This window comes from Calypte anna, chromosome 12 (assembly GCF_003957555.1).
Source record: "Calypte anna isolate BGI_N300 chromosome 12, bCalAnn1_v1.p, whole genome shotgun sequence".
Lineage (NCBI taxonomy): Eukaryota > Metazoa > Chordata > Aves > Apodiformes > Trochilidae > Calypte > Calypte anna.
In genome coordinates this window covers 21,183,734-21,204,680 of record NC_044258.1, presented here as the reverse complement: position 1 = coordinate 21,204,680, position 20,947 = coordinate 21,183,734, and the positions used below count along the sequence as shown (strand labels likewise).

At 40.7% G+C, this 20,947-nt stretch overlaps 2 protein-coding genes across 3 annotated transcripts; one reads left to right on the top strand and one right to left on the bottom strand.

Moving 5' to 3' along the window:
* The first annotated feature begins 4,785 nt into the window (after positions 1–4,785).
* On the top strand, positions 4,786–6,204 carry MRPS25 (mitochondrial ribosomal protein S25). The gene is made up of 4 exons (XM_008501369.2): positions 4,786–4,960; positions 5,070–5,176; positions 5,592–5,679; positions 5,851–6,204. The coding sequence occupies exons 1-4, from the start codon at positions 4,827–4,829 to the stop codon at positions 6,041–6,043; spliced, it is 522 nt and encodes a 173-aa protein (XP_008499591.1). The 5' UTR covers positions 4,786–4,826; the 3' UTR covers positions 6,044–6,204.
* Positions 6,205–7,120: 916 nt separating this feature from the next.
* On the bottom strand, positions 7,121–19,151 carry RBSN (rabenosyn, RAB effector). 2 transcript variants are annotated; one of them, XM_030458471.1, is made up of 12 exons: positions 19,018–19,151; positions 18,436–18,678; positions 17,773–17,913; positions 15,881–15,981; positions 15,246–15,291; positions 14,972–15,133; positions 13,974–14,215; positions 13,061–13,131; positions 12,619–12,705; positions 12,040–12,142; positions 11,558–11,632; positions 7,121–10,632 (listed from the first exon to the last, which is right to left on the bottom strand). In XM_030458471.1, the coding sequence occupies exons 2-12, from the start codon at positions 18,596–18,598 to the stop codon at positions 9,490–9,492; spliced, it is 2,334 nt and encodes a 777-aa protein (XP_030314331.1). In that variant the 5' UTR covers positions 18,599–18,678; positions 19,018–19,151; the 3' UTR covers positions 7,121–9,489. The 2 variants fall into 2 exon arrangements, with proteins under 2 accessions (XP_030314331.1, XP_008499590.2); XM_008501368.2 differs by lacking the exon at positions 19,018–19,151 and having other exon boundaries at positions 18,436–19,002.
* Between the last annotated feature and the right edge of the window lie 1,796 nt (positions 19,152–20,947).

Genomic DNA, 20,947 nt, shown 5'->3' with positions numbered 1-20,947 from the left:
AGAAAAGTAACATCTCATGGGAGCTCTGCTTAGTGCTTAAATTCACTTGCTACGAATTTTCGAGGTCATATTTCTGCTGCTCTTAAAATGAGAATATTTTAACTTGATAGAAATACAGCGTTAAAACTGTCTGTATATGGCAAATACCAGGCAAACAAGTAGGTTCACATCTGTTCCAGTACTTTGCCACACTTACCATACAACTACAGCATAGTTACCTGGGTGGTTTGCTGTGATGGTAAATGTAGGCCTATTGTGAGAGCAGCCTAATGCCTCTGTCTGTCCAGGGGGAATCAACAAAGTAAGTCCAGGTTCACCCTAAGAGGAAGGAGAGGAAGAACAAATCATCTACTGGAGCTTGAGTGACAGAAAATTAGTTTAAAAAAAACAGTTTTACATGAAAAATAACCAGGAAGGCATGGCAAAGGGTAGGAAATGAAAATATTTACTTTTTCCACCTTTTAATTCTAAAGTTGCTGAGTCATTTTGAGAGTAAATTCTCCTGAACTAAGTTCAGGCTTATTAGGTGATGAAAAATTATGTAACTCCTTTTGTTAGGTAATGCTACAACCCTACTTCTGCTGTGTTAGCAGCATGATATGGGAAATAATTTACGCACAAAAAATTTAGAACATTTTTATACTGAAGCTACAAGTTAAATTATCTGAAAAGTTAAAATGCACTAAGTCTAAATATATTAGACTTGGAAAACTTCAAGCCCCAAAATTACCTTATTACTGAGCTGCTTTTTTTTTTTTTATGTCATGCTAAATTTATCAGAGATAATACTATCATAATGTTCTGTCATTCCCACAGATTGTTTTATCCTCCAAGTTAAATGACTCCTTCAAAAATGGCTTATTATTAAGTTCCAGAGTTTGATAGATTTTTTTATACCTTTGTTTTGTGCCTCCCACCAATATGCATTTCTGCATGTTCAGTTCTAAACCTCACTTGAGCAGCTAATGCATATGTACATAGTTGTATGTATGTGTGTATGAATGTACATGTTTATACCTCTCTGTCTAAATATATTATGTACAGTGTATAGAAAGTGTGTAGTGTATGTATATATGTACAGATATGTAGCCAGGGATTCATACCATTCTGTATGTTAAAGCTTTTCATTAATTAGCTAATCCAGAGCTTCCTAGTTTTCGTTTCTTAGGCTAAACTAAGCCTTCCTTAAGCAGGTGAATCCTCATGAATCTCTGAGCTTTGCACCTTTTTGTAAACCCAACGTGAATTTAATGTTTTCTGTTCAGAAATGACAAATATATTCTGTGAATTTTCTGGCTTTTACATTAATCCCTTTACTTCTCATTTGACACACAGAAGTCTACCAGTGAATAGTTAATTGAACATGTAATGACTGTTGAAAACTAAATAATTACTAAATAAATACTTTCTTTTTTTCAGTATTTCAACTCATTTAGCCTTCTCAGAGACTACAAAAATGTTACATTTTGCAGTGAAACTTAAGAGATTGGTATTTTGAGTCTTCAGCAGTTGCTAATTGGAAGAGAAACAAGTTGCCTTTTATTATTCAAATGTAATACACAGAACAGGATGACATCAATGCTGTTTTAAAAATCAGTTCTCATATTGCCATAATGATAACAGGAAACCAACCCTTTAGTTTGGAGTTTGGCCTCTGGTCAGTTAACAGTTATAGCAGTAATGAAAGAAGAGGGAGATTGCAGTTAGAATTATTTCTTAGCAAGCAACCATCAGTTTACTTGGGATTTTCATGATGCATCTCAATTGTATGTTCACTTTCCAAAGTTATTCTCTTTATTGTGTAGCATAAACAAAACAAAGCTAGTTAGTTCATTTTGTTGCCAGACTAATGTACATTTTCAGGAAGTTTTTCTTGAAGCTGTCATCTATGCAGATCTCACACTGTGTGCTCACATGGGAGCTGGGCACATGGAGCATTTATGAAATGAGACTTGGCAGTAAGGCAATTTATTACTTTTAGAGAGTATTCAAACATTTATATTATAAAAATATCGGTAGTTCTTGTTCCTTTTCCCTTCTGCTGACTTAAGTTAAAAAGGAAGCCTTCTGCAAAAATAATTTTATTAACTTTATTTTTAAAAAAAATTAAAAATCAGATTATGTAGGGGAGTAGCTCAGAAAGTCTTGTCTCTATCCTACTGAAAAGGTGAGGAGGGATTTCATGGGCATTTCCACCTTTAGTACTCAATGTGGCAAAGACTTGTGTATGTTTAAGCAGATGAGCAGACATCAATTAAAATAATGTGAGCTTGCATTCTTAAAACAAGTGTCTTTCAAAGTCAGGCCCTCTGCTTTGAAGTCTTTGCTGTGGAAAATACTGAGAAACTGTTTCTCGCTATATTTTATAAGTGTTCATAAGCCTTTGTTTCAAATACAGAAAAAAACTGTAAAACATCCAGTTTAACATTTCAAACCTTGTTTTTGAGATTTTCAGCAGGAAAACTGTTTATATTAATGGCAGGAATTCCTGTGACAGATGGTCCTTCATTGCTGTCTTGACAATCACTGCTGTTTGAATGCTTGCTTTTCTCTTTAAAGCCTGAATAGAAAACCTGAATGTCTATTAATTTCATTATACTGGAGTAACATTTTTAAAGATTACAAAGCCAATTCAGGTATTGATCAGGACTGACTCTTGAAAAATTCAACTGTGAATTTAGAAAAAAAGAGTGTATTTTTAAATTGCGAGCTTGTTTCATGTACACATTTCAATTGCTTGTTTCCTGAAGGAGAAAATGTGTTCAAATTTAAGTGGCAATGAGGGAGCTGTTGTACTATTCCCTGGAAACTGTGGAGTGTGAAATCAGCTTTCTGTATTTGACCACCGAAAGCAAAGGTGTGAGAAGCACACCTGTTGCCAGGTATCCAGCACCCCTGAGTATCTGGCCTTTTGTACATTTTTTTATGATCTTTGATAAATGACAATAAGGCACAGGTCCATCATAAAATATTTGCAATTATTGTGGGTTAAAAGCAGGACTGAATAAATTTAAAATAAAACGGATATTCTTTGAGAAGAAAACACATTACATAAAGAGCATATGTTTTAAGTTTTCATACCTGGAATCAATGTTAAATTAGGAAATATTTTTTATAATAAAACTGTATTCCAAAATACATTGCTAACTAGCGTTCAAACATTTGTATCTGGAAAACTGCACATTGTGTAAGGATTAGCAAATTTTTATGAAAGGAATCTTCTGCTTTTAATTCCTTGGAACATTTTTCTGGAAGTCTCTGTTCACTGTCATTTAGAAAACTGTTGCTTATGTAATTTTATTTTAATTTCAAGTTAAAAACCTTGCAAAAGTTATTAATTTCTCACAGCTTCTTTTGTGAAACCAGCATTGTTACTTGTGATAGCATTTAATAATAATAGCATGTTCCTTTTTTAATCTGAATTTTATATCTAATCAATGTCTTCAGTCATGAAGAGGAATTTGCATTGTTGTGTTTGTATATAGAGTACTGCAGTGCATGATTTAGCTTATGCATTTTATTAAATGCTGTTTAAATGTGGCATTATATTGTTGTGGCTTAATACTACTACCTAAACAAGGTTTATACCATTAAAGTGAATTACAAATATAAATGCAATGTTGAGTTTTATTTTTAATTTCTTCTTAAAACATCAAGGGTCTAAGCCAAATACATAATTTACTATCTTTTAGGGAGAAACAGTATTGTCCTTTCACTACAGTGGTTATGCTATGAGTGATTTAATCCCATCTGAGAGAAAAGCAATCCCATGAATCTGACTCACGCCAGGGAGCTAATTCTAGGAGAACGGCCTTTTCTTAAAGGTGTTAATTCATCTTTAGCTTTCTGGTGTGTTTTTTTACAGTTTGTTTTGAGGAGATAGTTAACTACTGGAAGACAAATGCTTTGGTTTTTTATCTTCCTTCTTTGCTACAGGTTTTAAATTAAGGTAATGCTTTTGGTTTTATTCAAGTTCCCTTCACATGCGCTTTATAACTTTTTTTTTTTTTAAGTTTTAACCATTTAAATTATAATGCAAAAGCATAAATAAAACCCAAAACGCATCAACCTACACCCCAAAACTGCACTGCCAATAGCATGTTTCAGAAGTTTAATTTGCATCAAGATAATGATGTTACTACACTGAGGAAAAACAAATATTAACTAGAAAATTATGTCACCATTTTTTTTCTTCACAGAGAAGGACACTGCAGCACCTTCTTTATGTGGTAGTTCATCTTCCGACTCCTTTTACTGCCTTTAAATCGTTACTAACTCATTATTTCTATTTCTGTAGCATTCACAACACGATACCTGTGTGTGCCTTATTCTTAATTTCACACTTACTGTCTTTGCCTCCAAAGAATTTGGTGTGGGATGGTTTGGACTTCCTTTTAACGAAGAGCATCAGCCCAATTTGCGTCCTGAGGCCTCAGAGCAGCCCGGGGGTGCGGGCTCAGCCTCTGCTCTGTCTCCAGCACCTCACCCCTCGGTGACGCCATGCACCGGGCTTTTGGTAGCCACAAAACTGCTGCCATTCCCCAGACAGCTGACAAAGGTCGGGTTCCAGAGAAACCGCAAATCCTGCTGAAAAAGCCGCCTGGCTGCGTGCGGCCTCCCTCGCCTTCCCTACCTCCTTACTGGGGAAACGGCCGAGAAAGCATCGTCGGCGGGAGAAGCAACCCCTGCAGCCCCGCACCCTGCGGCCTTTCCCGAGAGCCCGGCTGGGGGAACGGCGGCCGCGCCCCAGATCAGCGCTGCGGCTGAGGGAACTCCGGATCCCTGCGCGGGGCGTGGCCCTCACTTCCGGCGCCACTTCCGCCGCCATGCCGATGAAGGGTCGTTTCCCCATCAGACGGACGTTGCAGTACCTGAGCCAGGGCGATGTTATCTTCAAGAGCTCGGTGAAGGTGATGACTGTGAACTACAACACGGCGGGGGAGCTGAGCGAGGGGGCGAGGTGAGCGCGGCGGGAGCGTGGGGCGGCCCGCGCCTCCCTCAGGCATGAGGCGCTCTCTGCAGAGCGATGGCGGGTTGCGTTTCTGTCTTTTATTTCTCCCTCTTTCCAGAAAGTTTGTGTTTTTCAACATCCCTCAGATCCAGTACAAGAACCCCTGGGTGCAGATCATGCTGTTCAGGAACATGACCCCCTCGCCATTCTTGCGGTTCTACCTGGGTAGGTGCAGCCGGGCCTGCCCAAGGGCCCCCTCCCGCCCCGAGCCCCACTGGGGTCCGCCCCGAGGAGAGCCTTCTGCTGGAGGCGTTGGAGCGATCGTGGGTTCCTGGCTGGAGCCATGGCTTCATGCCCGTTTCTGTCATTGTCCCGCGTCTCGGCCTGCAGGGGGGTAAGAAGGTGCTCGCATAGAGGTGGAACAAAGCGCCTGTACTCACCTGCGCCGCCTCGCTGCTGCCAGCTGTCCTATTTTATGACTGCATTTCCTATCAAAACATCATTTAATTTACATTAATGGTAGTAGTTGAGAAGCAGATGTCTTAATTTGCATGTTTAAAGCCCAGTTAGCTGCTCTGTGAAACAGCCAATGAAAGGAAGAGATACTGTTTGATGTGCTATTACAAATCTTTCTTGGCAGACAATGGAGAACAAGTTTTGGTTGACGTGGAAGATAAAACCAACAAAGAGATAACTGAGCACATTAAAAAAATCTTGGGGAAAAGCAAGTAAGTAACAGTAAGATAGCATACATTGTAATACAGTCCTTGCAAAATTTTGTCAAGCATACAGAAGTACTTTATATAGGTAAAGTCCACAAGCTGAAAATCTGCATCCAGGGAAAGGAGAAATGTTGCCATTCAGGCTCCTGATAGTTACAAACAGATTTCTCTTTCTAGAGAAACACTTGAAAAAGAGGAAAGAGAAAGGAGAAAACAATCACATCCGGCAACTTTTGGGCCCAAGAAGTATCATCTACGAGAATGCATGTGTGAAATTGAAGGCCAAGTTCCCTGCCCAGCTTTTGTGCCACTGCCCAAAGAGATGAGAGGAAAGTACAAAGCTGCTATGAAAAATGAAGCATCAGCCTGATATCTCAAATCATGCCGTTGTTTTTCCACAGGGCTGCATGGTACTTAGTGACAGACAAGAGCTAACAGCTCCAGGAAACAGGAAAGTTCATGTAATACAGGCAGCCTTCTCTCATAAGTCTTCTTAGAGCTACAGCTTCAATAATTAAAGTGAAAAATAAATAAAATTTTAAAACGCTGCTTTTCTCGTGCCTGTTTTGCAAAGCATTACAGTCAACACTTCACTATAGAGCCCCATTTCCTACTGCATATATAAGATGGCAAAAACAAGATAATGTTTGCTATGGGACAGAGAAACTAGACTAAAAAAGGTAATTCCTCTTAGAAGGAGCACACAATTACACAATTTACAGAAAGTTGTGTGAAAGTGTTCCTGCTGATTTCTGTCTTGTACTAATTGAAGACTTATAATTCCAACTACATGCTGAGTAACCTTGATTTATTTAGTTACTGCTCAGAAAAAGTTTGAAGATAGAAAGTTTACATTCATGTAAACATTCAAGATAGAATGTTTACAGTACATACTGTAGCTGTGTCACGTGAGCTGACAGATCAGTAGTAAGGGAGAACATGTAAGTTGCTATTTGAAAGATACGATTTACAATTATCTCTCCCATCTTTCAAAAAAACTTAAAGCTACTTTTAAATTAAGACAATTTCCTAAACAGACTTTAAAAAAAAAAAAAAAAAAGCCTAACAAAGAAAAACCATGTGTACAGTTACCAACTTAACAGCAAGTCCATTGGGCTCCAAACTCCAGTGTTGCTATAGAGTTCTTCTTACCTCAGACACTCCTGCTCACTGCACAGGGGCAGAAAAACCTTCTGTTCATCATAGCTTCTGCCTCACCAACAAATTACACTACAGCCATAATAGTATATATTAACACATACGATAGATGGTAGTATCTTGCTTGACATTAGGTAATTCCACATGCCTTTAAATCAGGCTTACATGTGCAAATAAATGTTGAACTGTATTTCAGCATTTCTGAGCCAATGGCCAAGTACATAATTTCAAGTCAAGCACCTTGTAAAGCATCAATGTAAAAACTGTCAAGGACAAAAGCAGCACAAAATAAACATGTTGGTTTATTTCATCTCTGTTTACAAAGTTTCCATACAGAGTAGTGCATGCAGTTTTAACAAAAATCAATGCTAATTAATTACTGAGCTTTATGGTTAAGATGTCTTCATTCTGTTGTGCCAACAGCAGTCCAAATACCAGCATAAGGTCTTCACTTTGGAGATGACTTGAGTATCACATGTCTAGTCCATCACAATTAACACTGACTAAGATCATGAGGTATGCTAGTCTGTTATCTGCTTGTAAAAATACATTATTACATGTACAATGAAGATACTTTAATAATTAGTGTATTAGACTGAAAAATACAAACAAGGCAGTTGCAACCAGGAAAAAAAAAAACACTTTTAAAATGTGAAAGCTGAAACCACTGAAACATTTTTTCATATTGGTACCAAAAAAAAGCTTTGGGTTACAGTGCATGGAGCAATCCTCTTGAGTAGCAAACAAGTCTGTCTGAAATAGCTGCCTTACACTAAGACAATTCCAGGAATTATTTTAGCTAGTTAGCTATTTTAACAGCTTTTACTGCCTTCATGAATCTGGTGGCACAGTCCACACATTAGTCTGACCTTTCAGAATCCTCTGTTGTTCATTTCACTTGATACAAAATACTCAGGGACTCACTCATATAAAGCATCTCTGTATAAAAACACACCTGTCTTAAGACCACCAGTTCTGCACACCTTTTAACTGCAGATTCAGGCACCATTATCTGAAGAACAGCTGCCCTTAGCTGGCTACTCTTAAGTGATTTCCATCCATCACTAGAACTAGCAAGGAAATAGGTCATTTGGTGTTGTTTAAACAACAGTTCTACAAGTCTCTGCCTCCACTTGCTTACAGGAAAATAAAACTATTACAGAGTTCCTGCTCTTCAGGTAGTGTAATTATTTGTGTCACTAAAGTATATGCAATGCTTGGGTTATAGGTATGCTAATACATATTATAAGAGATACAGTTAAAGACATCTGAGTGAGTAAGCCCTCTATTATTAGTGCCATACAATGTGATTTGTTTTTTCTCTAGTTCATCAAATAAATACATCCCTTAGACTAGCACCTCCCCACCATCCCTTCAAACTCTGATGCCTGATGATGGTTTCCACCTTTCAAAGATAAAAATCAAAGCAGCTCAGGCTCCATCTTTCACAAAGATGCAGGCCAACCTAACCCCAAAGTGATCGACATTTCTGCTGTCTTCAGAAGCTCTAAGCCCTCCTGCATCACAGGTGCTGATCATCACCTCTTCATCCCCCTGACCTGAGGGTCACAAGATTACTCCAAATTAGAACTTCTTAGTTTAGACAGACATGCCTGATTCTTGTAACAGCTGATGGGAATCAAATATGTAAGAGAATTGCTATCTGGCACTATCATACCTACAGAATTTGTCTCCCAGCTTTCACAGAATTCCAGTTCATTGGCCTTTCTGCTCTCCATTGTAAACAAGATTTTTGTTCATTCAGTATTACAAGCGGGTTCCAGTCTCACAAATAAGACAAACATGATCATTCTGTAACCTAGGGAATATAAAGGAATGTGTAGATGCCAAAAGATAGGAATTGGAGGGTCACCCTCACCCTTGATATGGCATAGTTTGAAGTGGTGCTAGCCTGATACTCTTTTCCCTGGAAATGAGCAGGTATTTGTTCCCACAGAGCAGGTCTGTGAAGCCAGCTCTTTATTACACTGTAGTTTGTGCTCAGAGCAAACAGGAAGCTAAAAGTGATGAAAAGACAACATCTAAATTTTACTTGGGAATTGTTATAAACACATTAATTAAGATCAGTTATAAAGTTCTCAGTTTTAAAATCCTTTATGCATTAGCATTGCACTAAATGCATCTGCACCTCAATGAATCACAGTAGTCTTACCACTTTCTTGTAACACCATCAAGCAGTTAAGCTATCCTGAAACACTGCACTGCCATTACCCAAGGATACAGAGGTTTTAGAAAACTTGTCATCTCTCTTTAGTCTAAGCCCCACTGGCAAGGCCAAGACTACAGTAGGAAGGAGGAAACATGACAAATCAACATTGCCTAATTCCCTATTAGCACTCAACCACTTTGACCAACATAAGAATGCACTAAGACCAGGTAGCATTAAAAAAGTGTTTCAACAAGTTAATTTTAAAATTTTATGCTAAAATTTTAGCTTACGCTTTTTGAGACCAGCAGCATACCTCAATAATTCTTTCAAGACTGAGTAGTAGTGGAAATACCTAATGAAAGTGCATAAAGGTCAAGATTCTCCCAATTCCCTCTTGTGATCCGTACTCCTATTTATAAGCACCTGCTCTATCTTCCCATATTTAAGAGTAGACTTAAAATAATTACTACAAAAGCCGTGTTGCTTCGTCAGCAGTTTGATTTCTCCTTCTGCTTTGCTAATGTGCGCTTCAATTCCTTCAAGTTCTCTGTCAGTACCTCCACCTCATCCATTCGTCCACTATGTTTGGCATCAAATATGTAAGCTTTGATGTTATCTATCTGTTGGAGAAGCAGCTCTTCTTCTATAGCCTCCTCTCCAGAGATCTCATTGCCATCCTCTACCTCAAAGGGATTGGTAGAGCATTCCTCTTCAAATGGATTCCCAGAATTCCAACTGCCCCTAAGCTTCTGAAATGGATTTTCATCCTCTTCAAAAGGGTTTGAAGTGCTGCCAGGTGCTCCATTAGTTTGTTCATCATCATCATCATCATCTTCATTTTCAAATGGGTTATAGTCTTTTCGATCACTCTGCAGAGCTGTGTTAGAGGAAGAAACCACTGGAGAAGTGTCTTTGACAAATGGGTTAGCAGGATCTTCCCCTGACTGAGGTGTATCTGCTTCATCTTCAAAGGGGTTTAGAGATGATATCTGAACTTGGCCTTTGTCACATTTTGGGACATTCTGGGGTTTGAGTGTGAAGATCAACTGCTCTTTAGCTGGCAGATGATCAACAGCAGGAGTTTCAAAACTTGACTCCCCTTTGAACTGAGTAATATCCAAATGCAATGTGTGTGCTTTCAAGTTCTGATTCTCTTTTGCAACTTCATGCTGATGCTGCTTGACTTCTCTGAAATCTAAGGAGCGTGTCCTCGAGTGCTGAGCCATGAATTTGTGTTCTCTTTCCCACTCTTTTTCACACAGGATCTGAAGTTCCTCCCTCTGCCTCTCTTCCTCTTCTGCCTGTTTTTTAGAAAGCTCGATAGCTTTCAAGGTTTGTTGTTGATCATACTCATCCTGAAGCTGCCTCAGGTTCTCTTGCAACATACGGACCTCGTCAATCCTATTTGCTGCCTTTGCTTGCTTGATAAAGGATGTGATATTGTCAATCTGCTGAAGAAGTGGGTCTGCTATCTCACTCTCTCGTGATATGCTAGATGTAGGTAACCAGCCTTCAGACTTCCTGACTGTTCCTTTTTTCAGGTGTATCGCATCACCATTAAGTGCAGCTGCAGATCTGGAGATAACATCTCTCTGCTTTTCATCTTGTTTTCCTTGTGTTTCGAGGGCCACCTAAAACAAATAAACATGTAGTAAGAGAACACTGAGACTGAAAAATTCTGTTCTAAATATCTACAGGCACATGAAGTTAAGTGATGTTAGGCATTGCTGGCTGTCACTGAGAGAGATCAGCTGCAATTTTTATTACTTTGCAGAAAACGCTCATTTGCAAAATACTACTTAGGTGGTTCCTTTTGTTTTTTTCCTGATATTGAACAAAATCCCATTGCACGTGCCGATAGAAATCTGAGGACAAGTAGAAGCAGTGAAAGTGCTTAATAAAGAGCAAAAAAAACACCTAATGTAACTGTGAGGAGAGTGCTCCAGATTGGCCTGGACACCAGCCATACCACACGGGACTGCAGCAGACATCTCAAACAGAACACCAACCTTAAAGGTCACTGGTGTCATTAACTTTCCTCAACTTCATTAGTCATTAATATTTCTCAACTGTCATTAGTATTTCTCAACTTCTACCTCAAGACAAAGCTGGTTTACTTTATAATTACTCTCTCCTAACTGAAAAAACATTCTCTGAAGAGACATCATAGTTCTAATATGTCCTTTTTCCCACTGAAATAAAAGTCTCCAAATTCCACTTGTGCAAATGAATTCCAGAACACAATTTCAAAACTTACATAAACTAACATACTTAGTTTAGGGCTTGCTTTGCAGGCACTGCAGCAGAAATGGCATGTGCAACCAAGTCATTGCCTCTTTCCAAAAGTGTTCAGCTACTCAGAACACACCTACTTATGTTCTGGATAGAATACAATGACAGTGTAACATGAAACCCCAAAAAAGGGCATGGGATGATCTGCATATAAAAATGAAAACTGAAACGCAATGTTAAAGGCAACTATTCACACATACAGAGCTACTGGGTTTAAGCCCTTGAAGGAGGCCATGACAGAAGACATATCTTAACCTGTCTTACCATCTGCAGCCTTTTCTTCTTCAATTCTTCGTACTGATCTTTGGTTGGCAGGGACATTAGGCCAAGCAGTTTTTCCTAGCAAAAATTGGAAGTATTTACAGTTTTGCTTGCAGGCATCCAGACAATTTTTAGGTACTTGAAAAGAAAGATCCCACCAGCAGAATACCCTATAAACAAAGGTTCTGCTACACTGCAACCACCACTGCAAGTCTGTGTGTGTCTTTGCTGCTGTAACTATACTGCTAGCTAGATTAACCCCTCAGCAGGAGACAAAGCCAAGAGCCACACATTTTCTTAGGGCCCAAACTCACTGCTGCTTGACTACGCTATCTGTATTCAAGGCAGCTGATTTAAGGCTACCATAAATCATTAAGGTAACAACTGAAAACATACAGAATTAATCATCCTGTCAGAAGTTTCAAACCACGGAGATGCCTGGCAAACATTATACAAAAACTGCCCATAATACATGCTCCATTTACCTGAACAAAAAGTGTAGCTGAGTATCTTATCATTCTCTGAAGTTGCAGAGTTTTTGGATGAGGTTGGGGATCTTCATGCAAGCCTAGACTTAAAATCTTCTTACTGAATCAAAGTAAACATACAGCCTCATCAGTTAAAAAAAACAGGCCAGCAAAAATGGCAACAGAAGGGGAGAGACACAATATTGGATTAAAATACTGTGATATTCATTTAGGTAAATAATTTGCATATTATCAGTTGTAACACCTTCCACTACCACTTTTTTTGTTTTGTTTTTTTCTTTAAAAAACAAACCAACCCCCACATAACCTGGACTGCTGTTTGCTCCCTGTGTGCTTAATTATTTCCACTGCAGATGAACAGGAAACTTTTTTAAGGAAATTACTGGAAAAGGAAGTAGAAATTGATTGTACACAGGAACAGCAACTATTCACATGCTCTTCACAACTAAGCAGACACAGTGATTATCCATATGGAAAAAAAAGCAGGTATATGCTACAAAAACACAGATGCCAACAGTTGAGAAACAAGCTGTAACAGAGGAAGATACACATAAGGGGTGGGGAGATTTTTTTTACCTTAAGGCATCTATAAATTCGTATACTTTTTGAATCTCTACTCTCAAGTCATTAGCATGTTCGAGATTGTAGGTTGTCTCCCCGGCACTAGGAAATAAATACAACTTTTTTGTAAGTCAAGCATCCAGCTAACAATATAAACACCACCAAAGTTATCCCAAAATTACTAGGATTCAACAGTGGTGCAAATAACTAACACTAAAGGAATTGACTGATTGTATTTCAAGCTTGCTGTCATTTAAAAACCCTCTCTTTGAGACACGAGTCAAAAGTTACCATCATTTTGTGAAGATGCATCCAAAACACAATAGATAATCTAACTGCCTTTTGTAATTTACACAGTCTTGCAGCCTTAGCACACTACTTCCTTACTCCTTCCCATACTTTTGGGAAGAAAAAATACATATACATTCATAAACAAAAATTAGTGAATGGGTCTTACTTTAGAGATTCTGCCATCCTTATATATTCTGGTGCCTTCTGATCAACCTTCTCCATGCAGAGTCGAAGTTTCTTGTTTAAAATAAGAATAATAAAAAAAACCCTTGTATTAAAGGTCTAATGCAAGAACACGCTGTCATGACAGCCTTCTGTGCTGCCTGTGAAGAGCCAAAGTTAACCATGATGAAAGCTGTTAGAACGTTCAGGATGACAACACTGTCCAGTTATCCTCAGAACACAGATGGCATGGTCAGGAGCAGCTAAAGACTCCCTGTAGCCCTGAAAAGGGAATTTTGAATTTAGAAGCTGATTTAGCGGATGACTAAGAAAACTTCTTGCCTTAAATCTCTTCAGAAAGAGCACCAACAGGACTAACTCAGGGATTCACAGATGCTACTCGAAAGATACCTGATGATTGTCTTTCTTTGCTGTTAGAGAATATTTGTACACAATGTTCCAGCCATACACTGTTCACTCTCAAAAAAGCGTTTGCCATCACTGTAAGGACAAGCAGTGCTGTCAGCATTGAGTGCAGCCTATCAACCAAGTGCACAGCACATCATTGACTTAAACAAGAACTGTTCTGAGGAATCGCAGCTGACAGTTCAGTTTTAAGACAAAGGCATCTCAGAACTATTAGTTCCAGATGATAAGAGTAAATATGTACCTTAAAATTATTTTTGAACTTTTCATGAGGTTTATGGGTACCTACAGATATCTGTATCTTGTGGCAACTGGCTCCATCATTTAAGATGTTACAGTAGTGGCCTAGCCACCCAATAAAGTCTACTCTAACACAAGCAAGTCTTAAGTGATAAAGTAAGAGCCTAGACTGAGATGACAAGCCAAAAGTCAAATAGTGACAACTGCAGATATATACATTGTGGCTGAAAGCAGCAGCAAGTCCCATTTACCTCATAGAGTTTCACAATCTCTGGAGTGTATTCTTTCTCATCGATCTGCTGTTCTCTTTTCAACAGGGTATCTTTGCAGTGCTGACAACAACGTATTCGGTCATCATCCTTCTCATCCAGAACCGAGCTCACGCTGCTTATGCTGCTGATGCTGCCACGGCGGGAGCCATGGACACTGCCAGGTGAGGAGTTTGGGCTGGTGTGAGAACTCAAGGCCTCTTTGCTGGCACTAGTGAGTTTGCCTGGAAATTACAAAACAGGTAACTGGAGAAGCCAACATATTTTAAATTTGGGTTTTCACTGTAAATCCTGCTCCCCTGTAAAAGCAGCTAGCGAACACACTGCTAAGAACCACCTATGCTGCATATGCCTAGAAGCATTCTCATGTTGGAGCTTGCACAGTTATTGTGTGTGCTAGAACCTGTCCATGTTTTGTGCTTGAATATTCCAAAAAGCATGGTTAATAATCATTTCCATACAGAACAGTCTTGCCTGCAATCCACTAGATGAAGAAATTAAAAGTTCAATGGGTTTCTTAAAGGCTTGTGGATGAACTTCTTTAATGTCAGCATACGGACAACTATGGTAAAGACTGGAAATATCCACAACAGTTTTAAAGATCAAGAACCTTGACAGTTATAATTTCTAAAGTCAGTACCTTCATAGTTATGGTACTCAATAAAATAAGACACTAAATATTAATCATATTTACTGGTAGTAAATACTATTCTTTCTAGTAACTTTTTCGGTGTTACATAACAATTCTGAATCTGAAGGAGGAATGGAGACAAAAGATGGAGAAATCATTCTTCATCTTTTGTTACACAGACAAGTGTCTGCATTGAATTGAAATGCACACTAAGGACCAAGTTTTCTGTATAGACAGACTATTACCAGCAGAATAATTACCATTACTCTTCTAATGGCAAAAAGCCAGAATGCAGTTAGCACTGAGTGAGCCAAGCGAAGGGGGGGTTACCACCACACACTGTACTTACTTGCCAAAGGAAGACTCACAAGTTCCATGCACTTCTTGCACATAATGGACCCACAGAGGCGGCAGTGGTGACGTCGGTTTCGAATGCTGAACTTACTGCCACAGTCTGGGCAGAATGGAACATCCTGATCACTGACCCAAGGCACAACAGACTTCTCTATAGCTATGATCACGCATGAGGGGAGGGAATGCACACAACATAAGATACTCATTAAATTAATTTCTCAGCTGGTTAAACTACAGGAGCAAACAATCTGAGGTAAGCTCATACCAACCTCTTATTTTAGCTGACTCAGTGTTTGCTCTGTCAAACGATGTAAGCTGGGAGAAGATAAACAGCACATTCAAGAAAACTGTACTTTTTCAAGAAAAAAAAAAAGCAACACAACAAAAAAAGAAAAAGTGGTATTTTTAAGAGGTGGAGTCACAGCCTGTTTTACACTAGATCCCTCAACTTTCCTATTTATTTCTAATGCCATATTCATACAAGTAGTGGTAAACAGTGACCCCTAAGCCTCTACAACTCAAGCATTTTGAACACCTTACAGCATCCAACATTACTGCATGTGAGCCAAAATGTAAACATAACATCAGTAGATTTTGAAGAGCAAGAAGCTAAAAGAATCACAACAAACACATTAGGGAGAAATTTAGTAAATTAGAAGATGGAGAAAATACACAGAAAAAGAGATGATCCTTGCAGCACTTGGAAGTAACATCTTCAGTTTGAAAACAGTGCAGAGAAGAAAGAAATCATATCCACAGCACACGATCAGTAACGTGTGAAGAGTCATAGTTTAGTATCCTTTATCAAGCGCACAGCTAGATAACTGGGCACACCTCGTAGTAATTTTTTTTTTAACGTAGAAAACATTTGGAAGGTTGGAAAATTAAAAAGCAGCAAATTTACCTTTTCTAACCTGATTATTAACTTATTGACTTCAACTACATAGTGATCAATCCTGGCTGCTCGGTGTTTCTTGAAATCCGAAAGATGGCTTCTCATGGCACCTAGAGAGATAGCAGAAAGTTTCCATAGTCACCCAGGTGTTCTGTATGGATTTACATGCTTTCAAATGCCTCACTTCTCATGTTCAAATTTAATTTTAAAAACAGAGTGGAATCCTACATTTTCACAGTGTTGCTCTAGATTAAAAATGCAGGTTAAAGGTTAATATCCAGGCTAACAATAAACATTGTTTTATTTCTGCTACATAAAACAAGAGGCGCTATATTAAAGACATCTGCAACTTTTTTTCCTCCTCCTCTTTATCCCTCAGTTACATTTTCAAAGCTTTTATCAACTAACAATGTTCTCAAAACCAATTCCCCTTAGTTTCCTGGTTGCATGTTCAACAAAGCAAAGAGGCAAGTCCAATGATTATTGGAGCTCTATGCAACAGATACTTCTCATTCAGACTTCCACCTGTAGGAGTCTGAATCAAATCCTTCGTGACAGTTCAGGTTTACAGAAAACTGATCACTAAATGTAGAAAGCAACAACAGAGCATCTATTTGAAAAAGACACAACTGATACTCCACAATGTTGGTTTCAAGTTAAGTTTTGATCCTTTTCCAAGTAAGATGCACCAGGTACTAAAAATCAAAGTTACAAAAAAATTAAAAAAAAAAAATCTTCTGACTGGTAGAATACAAAATCAGATATTGCTTTCTGATACTACCTGTGTAAGTATAAGAATCTCACTTCCTTATGATAATGAACTAAACAAAAAAAAAATCTTCAAAGCTGATTTCAAAGGAAAGAAAGGGCCCCTCTGGGTAAATTAATTCAGATATCTGCTTAAGAGTCATCATACAGCCCCTTTCACAGACCAAATTAATCCCATCCTATAATTAGTGAGGTTCATCTTCTCCACTCTAATCAGAAAACAATTCTCACTTCTCTATGTTCAGAAACCTTCCGCTAGTTCCCTGCCTTAATTTATTCTTAGCCAACATTAATAATACTATGATTGCAGCTGAAATAGTTACAAAGTCAAAGCAACAATAATCTACAGAAGGCAGAATCTGCAGACATGAAGGACTAAATCCTAGTCTGTCAGCAGCATGGGGGAAACTTTCCCAGGACACACCAGACACTGTGCTGTTCTCTCCCCCTGAAAATAACCATATTGCAGCAAAAGCAAGAGACAATTTCTAGCAGCAGTAATTTTAATTTAAACTCAGCCAAGTTATCTTTGAAATTCTACAACTGTAGATTTATATTCAGAGGGGTGGGTTCAAGGTTGGTTTTTGTTGTTTTTATTTTGGCTTCTTTGGGTTTTTAAGGGAAGATCTATACCTCACAGCCAAGCAAAAAGCTGAAAGGGTTTAATCATTGAACAAGCTTTTTGTCAGACACCTAAACTAGCAATTACTTTAGCCATAAAAATTCTGGAACTACTACACAGTTATATCTTAATTATTAATTACTGGATTATGCTTTGTAAAAAGCCACAAGATAGTTGGAGAACATCTCAACAAAGCTAGATGCAGAGGGAAACGCACATCCAGCAGGCCTCAAAGCTAAGGCACAATGACATGACAAACAACTACCCTGCACTTGAGATTAGTTGGGATACTGATTTTTTTAATCTCCTACATTGCATACGTTTTGTCCATCACCCCCACACAATGCAGGCAGGCTCCACAAAATCAGGCAAACCATAACCCCAAGCTACATTGAATCAAATGTAAACCAGTCACAGTTCCATGAAACTTCAGCAATACTGTGGAACTTTCCCAATTAAGATTGAAAGAAAAATTATCCCCACTGAGTATTGCTTTCTAGCTCTCTCCTACCTACTTCCTGGGGCTCCCACATGTAGGGATCTACTCCACCATAGCTGAATGACTCGTATCGTTCCTGAGATCCAGAATCAGTTCTGTCATCTTCTCGTTTCAGCAATTTCTTCTTTGCTCTCTTGGCCTTCTGGACTAGATCTAGAAAAAAATTAATCCAAGTTATCAAATATGGCAAGAAGTAACCAGACATTTTCAAATGAAACCAATAAGGAGTATTCCTCCTCTTGCGGCACAGGTCTTTGCCTCGATAGTTTATTCTCAACACGTTCTGCTTAGAACGAGAATGCAGTTAAGAGAATCAGAGATGACACAGAATGCTCTTTTTCATCTGTTCTAAAATAACACTAAAGTCCTACACAAAACATCACTGCTGGACAAGACATTCAGGGACTATACTGTAAAACATAAAGCTGCCTTAAACTATGGGACCCATTTCACAGCATTCTGGGACATCATACTGATAATGTCTTAATTCTTTTAATTCCCAATTATTCTCTTAGGACTCAACATAAGATCTAGGGAAGTGGAACCCCAGACACGACTGGTAACTCACGACAATGAATATTTTAGCAGTGTCAGACCCCCGGAGGGCGCAGGCAGCACCAGCAGAGCTGCTGCCGCACGAAGCCGCACACACGCAGCAGCTGTCACCGCTCTTACTTCTGAGCTGTCCCTTGACGTCCCTGTCCTCGCCCGAGTGCTCCTCCTCGTAGTGCGCCTGCAGCTGGTGAAACGACTGAAGGTCCTTGAGGCAGAGCGGGCATAGGAACCCTTCCCGCATCTCCCCCGGGTCCCCAAAAGGCGGCGGGCAGCCGGCGGCCATGGCGCTTCCGTTCTCAGCGGCGGGGTTTCGGAGGCCCAGTGGGGGCGGAGCGTGGCAGCGGCATCGTCCTTCGCCGGCAGCTGGAGGGGAGGCGGGAGCGGCGTCGGGGCGGGCTCACACCCCGCGCTGCACGCCTGCGGGACCGCAGACGCTCAGGCCCGGCGCGAGAGTTGCGTCCCGCCGCTCCGCAGGCGGCAGGCGCTGGAGGGGCAAAGGCCTGTCCACGGCCCCGCTTGGCGGGAGGAGCCGAGCGGCGGCGGGAGGCGCCGGGCCGGCTCGTCTCGGCTCAGCCCCGCCTGGCTGCGTGTGCGGCGCTGCGCAGGCGCGGGCGGGCAGCGCTGGCCGGGCCGGCTCCCCTAGGCAGGGGGGATAGGCAGGGGAAGGGGTCCGCCAGCCCTGGAGCGGACGTCAGGCCTCACCTCAGCGCCCCGGCGGGCGGCGCGTGTCTCCAGTGGCGGGGTCGGAGCGAAGCGGCCCAGCGGAGCGGAGGCTCCTGGGCGGAGGCTCCCGGCGGGCCCGGCAGAGGGCGGGGCGGGGCCTGCGGGCGCTCATCCGGGGCCTGGGGAAGGTGGGAGGCGTGGTCAAGGCGCTCGCGCTGCCGAACGGCTGATGGGCGGGAGTCGGGCCAGGTGCGGCCCTGCCCTGCCCTGCCCTGTCCCGTCCCGTCATGTCATCTGACACGACGGTCTTTCCCTTCCTTGTGCTCAGACCCCCCGTATCGGTCCTGATGGAGGGTACCGGAGGTGTGTGAGGTGGTGGTGACAGTGACAGGATCCTCTGGGTGCGGTGCTCGCCGCGGGGACACGGCGGTAACTCTGACCCCTCCTGTCAGCTGCCTCTGTATTAGGGGTTTGTGTAGTTCAGCATGTTGGAAGGAGAACCCGCGTTCACAGCTCTGACAGGACTGATGTTCCCTTAGCCCGGCAAGTCTTAAAAACAAACTGATGAAGGACCGCAGTAAATGCATGTTGTAAACAGCTAAACTCTGATTTTTACATGTATCACTTCCTGGTAAGGACTGTTATGCTCTGGGTTTCAAAACCGTGTAGGCTTGATTCAATTATGAGTAGGAAAATAGACAGCTGTGAACACAATGCAGAACTTAGGTTGAAGTCCCTTTCTTTAGCCAATGACAGAAACTTTTATCTTTGGTAGTAAGAACTGGTAAGAGATTTTTATGCTGCGAAAGCTGCCCTAATCAGGTACTGTCTGCACAGTGCACTCAGGTAAATTATAAGCTATTAAGCTTTTTTGGAAGTTATGATTGCTACATTTTTAAAATTTATTAAATTAAGAAGTAGTAACATGAAAATGTTCTTGTTACCATTTTTGTTTTTGTGAAAAATAAGGGTTTTAAATTCTAGTTTATTGTTTTGTTGAGTGTATATTTCAATTTAATAATGTTTGTTTGGTCAGTTTGTTGAGGTAGCATGTTGTATCCTGTTGTTTTGGGGTGTATGTTTAAGCGTACTTATAAGGAAGAAAAGCCAGAAAAACGGGAGGAGGGGCTGACTTTAGAGGCCCGCGAAACAGGGACCATTCCCCTCAGCACCAGAGCGAAGCCCGCGAAACAAGAACCAGTGCTGGGAGAGCCCGCAAAATGAAAACCAGTGATAAACTGATAAGAGACTGAGGGGAAGGGGTTTATGAAAAGTATAAAAGAACCGGTTTTACCTTGTCGAACTTGCGAGCCGGTGGTGGGGCTACGGCTCCCCGGCCGCCCAGCATGCTGCAGCGCGCTGCTTTACTTAAATCTCTCTCAATAAAAAGTTTTAAACATAGAGTCAGCGTTTTTGACAGTTTTAGAGCTTGCAAATCAGCCTAAAGGGACTGAAATGAAACTAGAATACCCAGGGTTTAATTGCTTCCCATTCCTGATGAGGCATTATCTGAGGGCTGTGCACAGGATGAAGGGGTGGGGGAGTTACAGTGTAAGTAATGTTGGACTGAGGTAAACCTGGAGCAACAAAGAGTAATGTTTTCCTCACTTCTGTTCCTGTCCTCTTTGGAAGAGAGTAGGAACCAGCCTGAGGCTCAGTGCTGGGGAAAACTTTTTCCTTGGGAAAGGTCAGGTGGAACCCTCTACCTCTCCTTTGTTTTTACCTTGCTCCTTTTGTGCAGATCTCTGTTGAGGCCAGTGACTTATAGCTCACTGAGCCAGTGGAAGAATGATCCAGCAGTACAGGTGTCTCTAGAAGAGCTTCTAGGGCTGTGCATGGATGTGAGAGGTGTGAGTCTGAGAAGGAAGACAGTGGAAATAAATAAAAAAGAAAACGAGTATATGGAGGTCTTGTACGGCTGTGTCTGTAGGCGTTTCGGTTTTCTTGTTTCATGTGTGTGTTTTCACGT

Coding starts and splice junctions, on each gene's coding strand:
- RBSN (XM_030458471.1), bottom strand. CDS start 18,598: ATGGCCGCCGGCTGCCCGCCGCCTTTTGGGGACCCGGGGGAGATGCGG. Junction 17,914..18,435: donor CGTCAAGGGACAGCTCAGAA/GTAAGAGCGGTG, acceptor ATTTTTTTCTAG/ATCTAGTCCAGAAGGCCAAG. Junction 15,982..17,772: donor GTGGGAGCCCCAGGAAGTAG/GTAGGAGAGAGC, acceptor CTATCTCTCTAG/GTGCCATGAGAAGCCATCTT.
- MRPS25 (XM_008501369.2), top strand. CDS start 4,827: ATGCCGATGAAGGGTCGTTTCCCCATCAGACGGACGTTGCAGTACCTG. Junction 5,177..5,591: donor ATTCTTGCGGTTCTACCTGG/GTAGGTGCAGCC, acceptor CTTTCTTGGCAG/ACAATGGAGAACAAGTTTTG. Junction 5,680..5,850: donor AAAATCTTGGGGAAAAGCAA/GTAAGTAACAGT, acceptor TTCTCTTTCTAG/AGAAACACTTGAAAAAGAGG.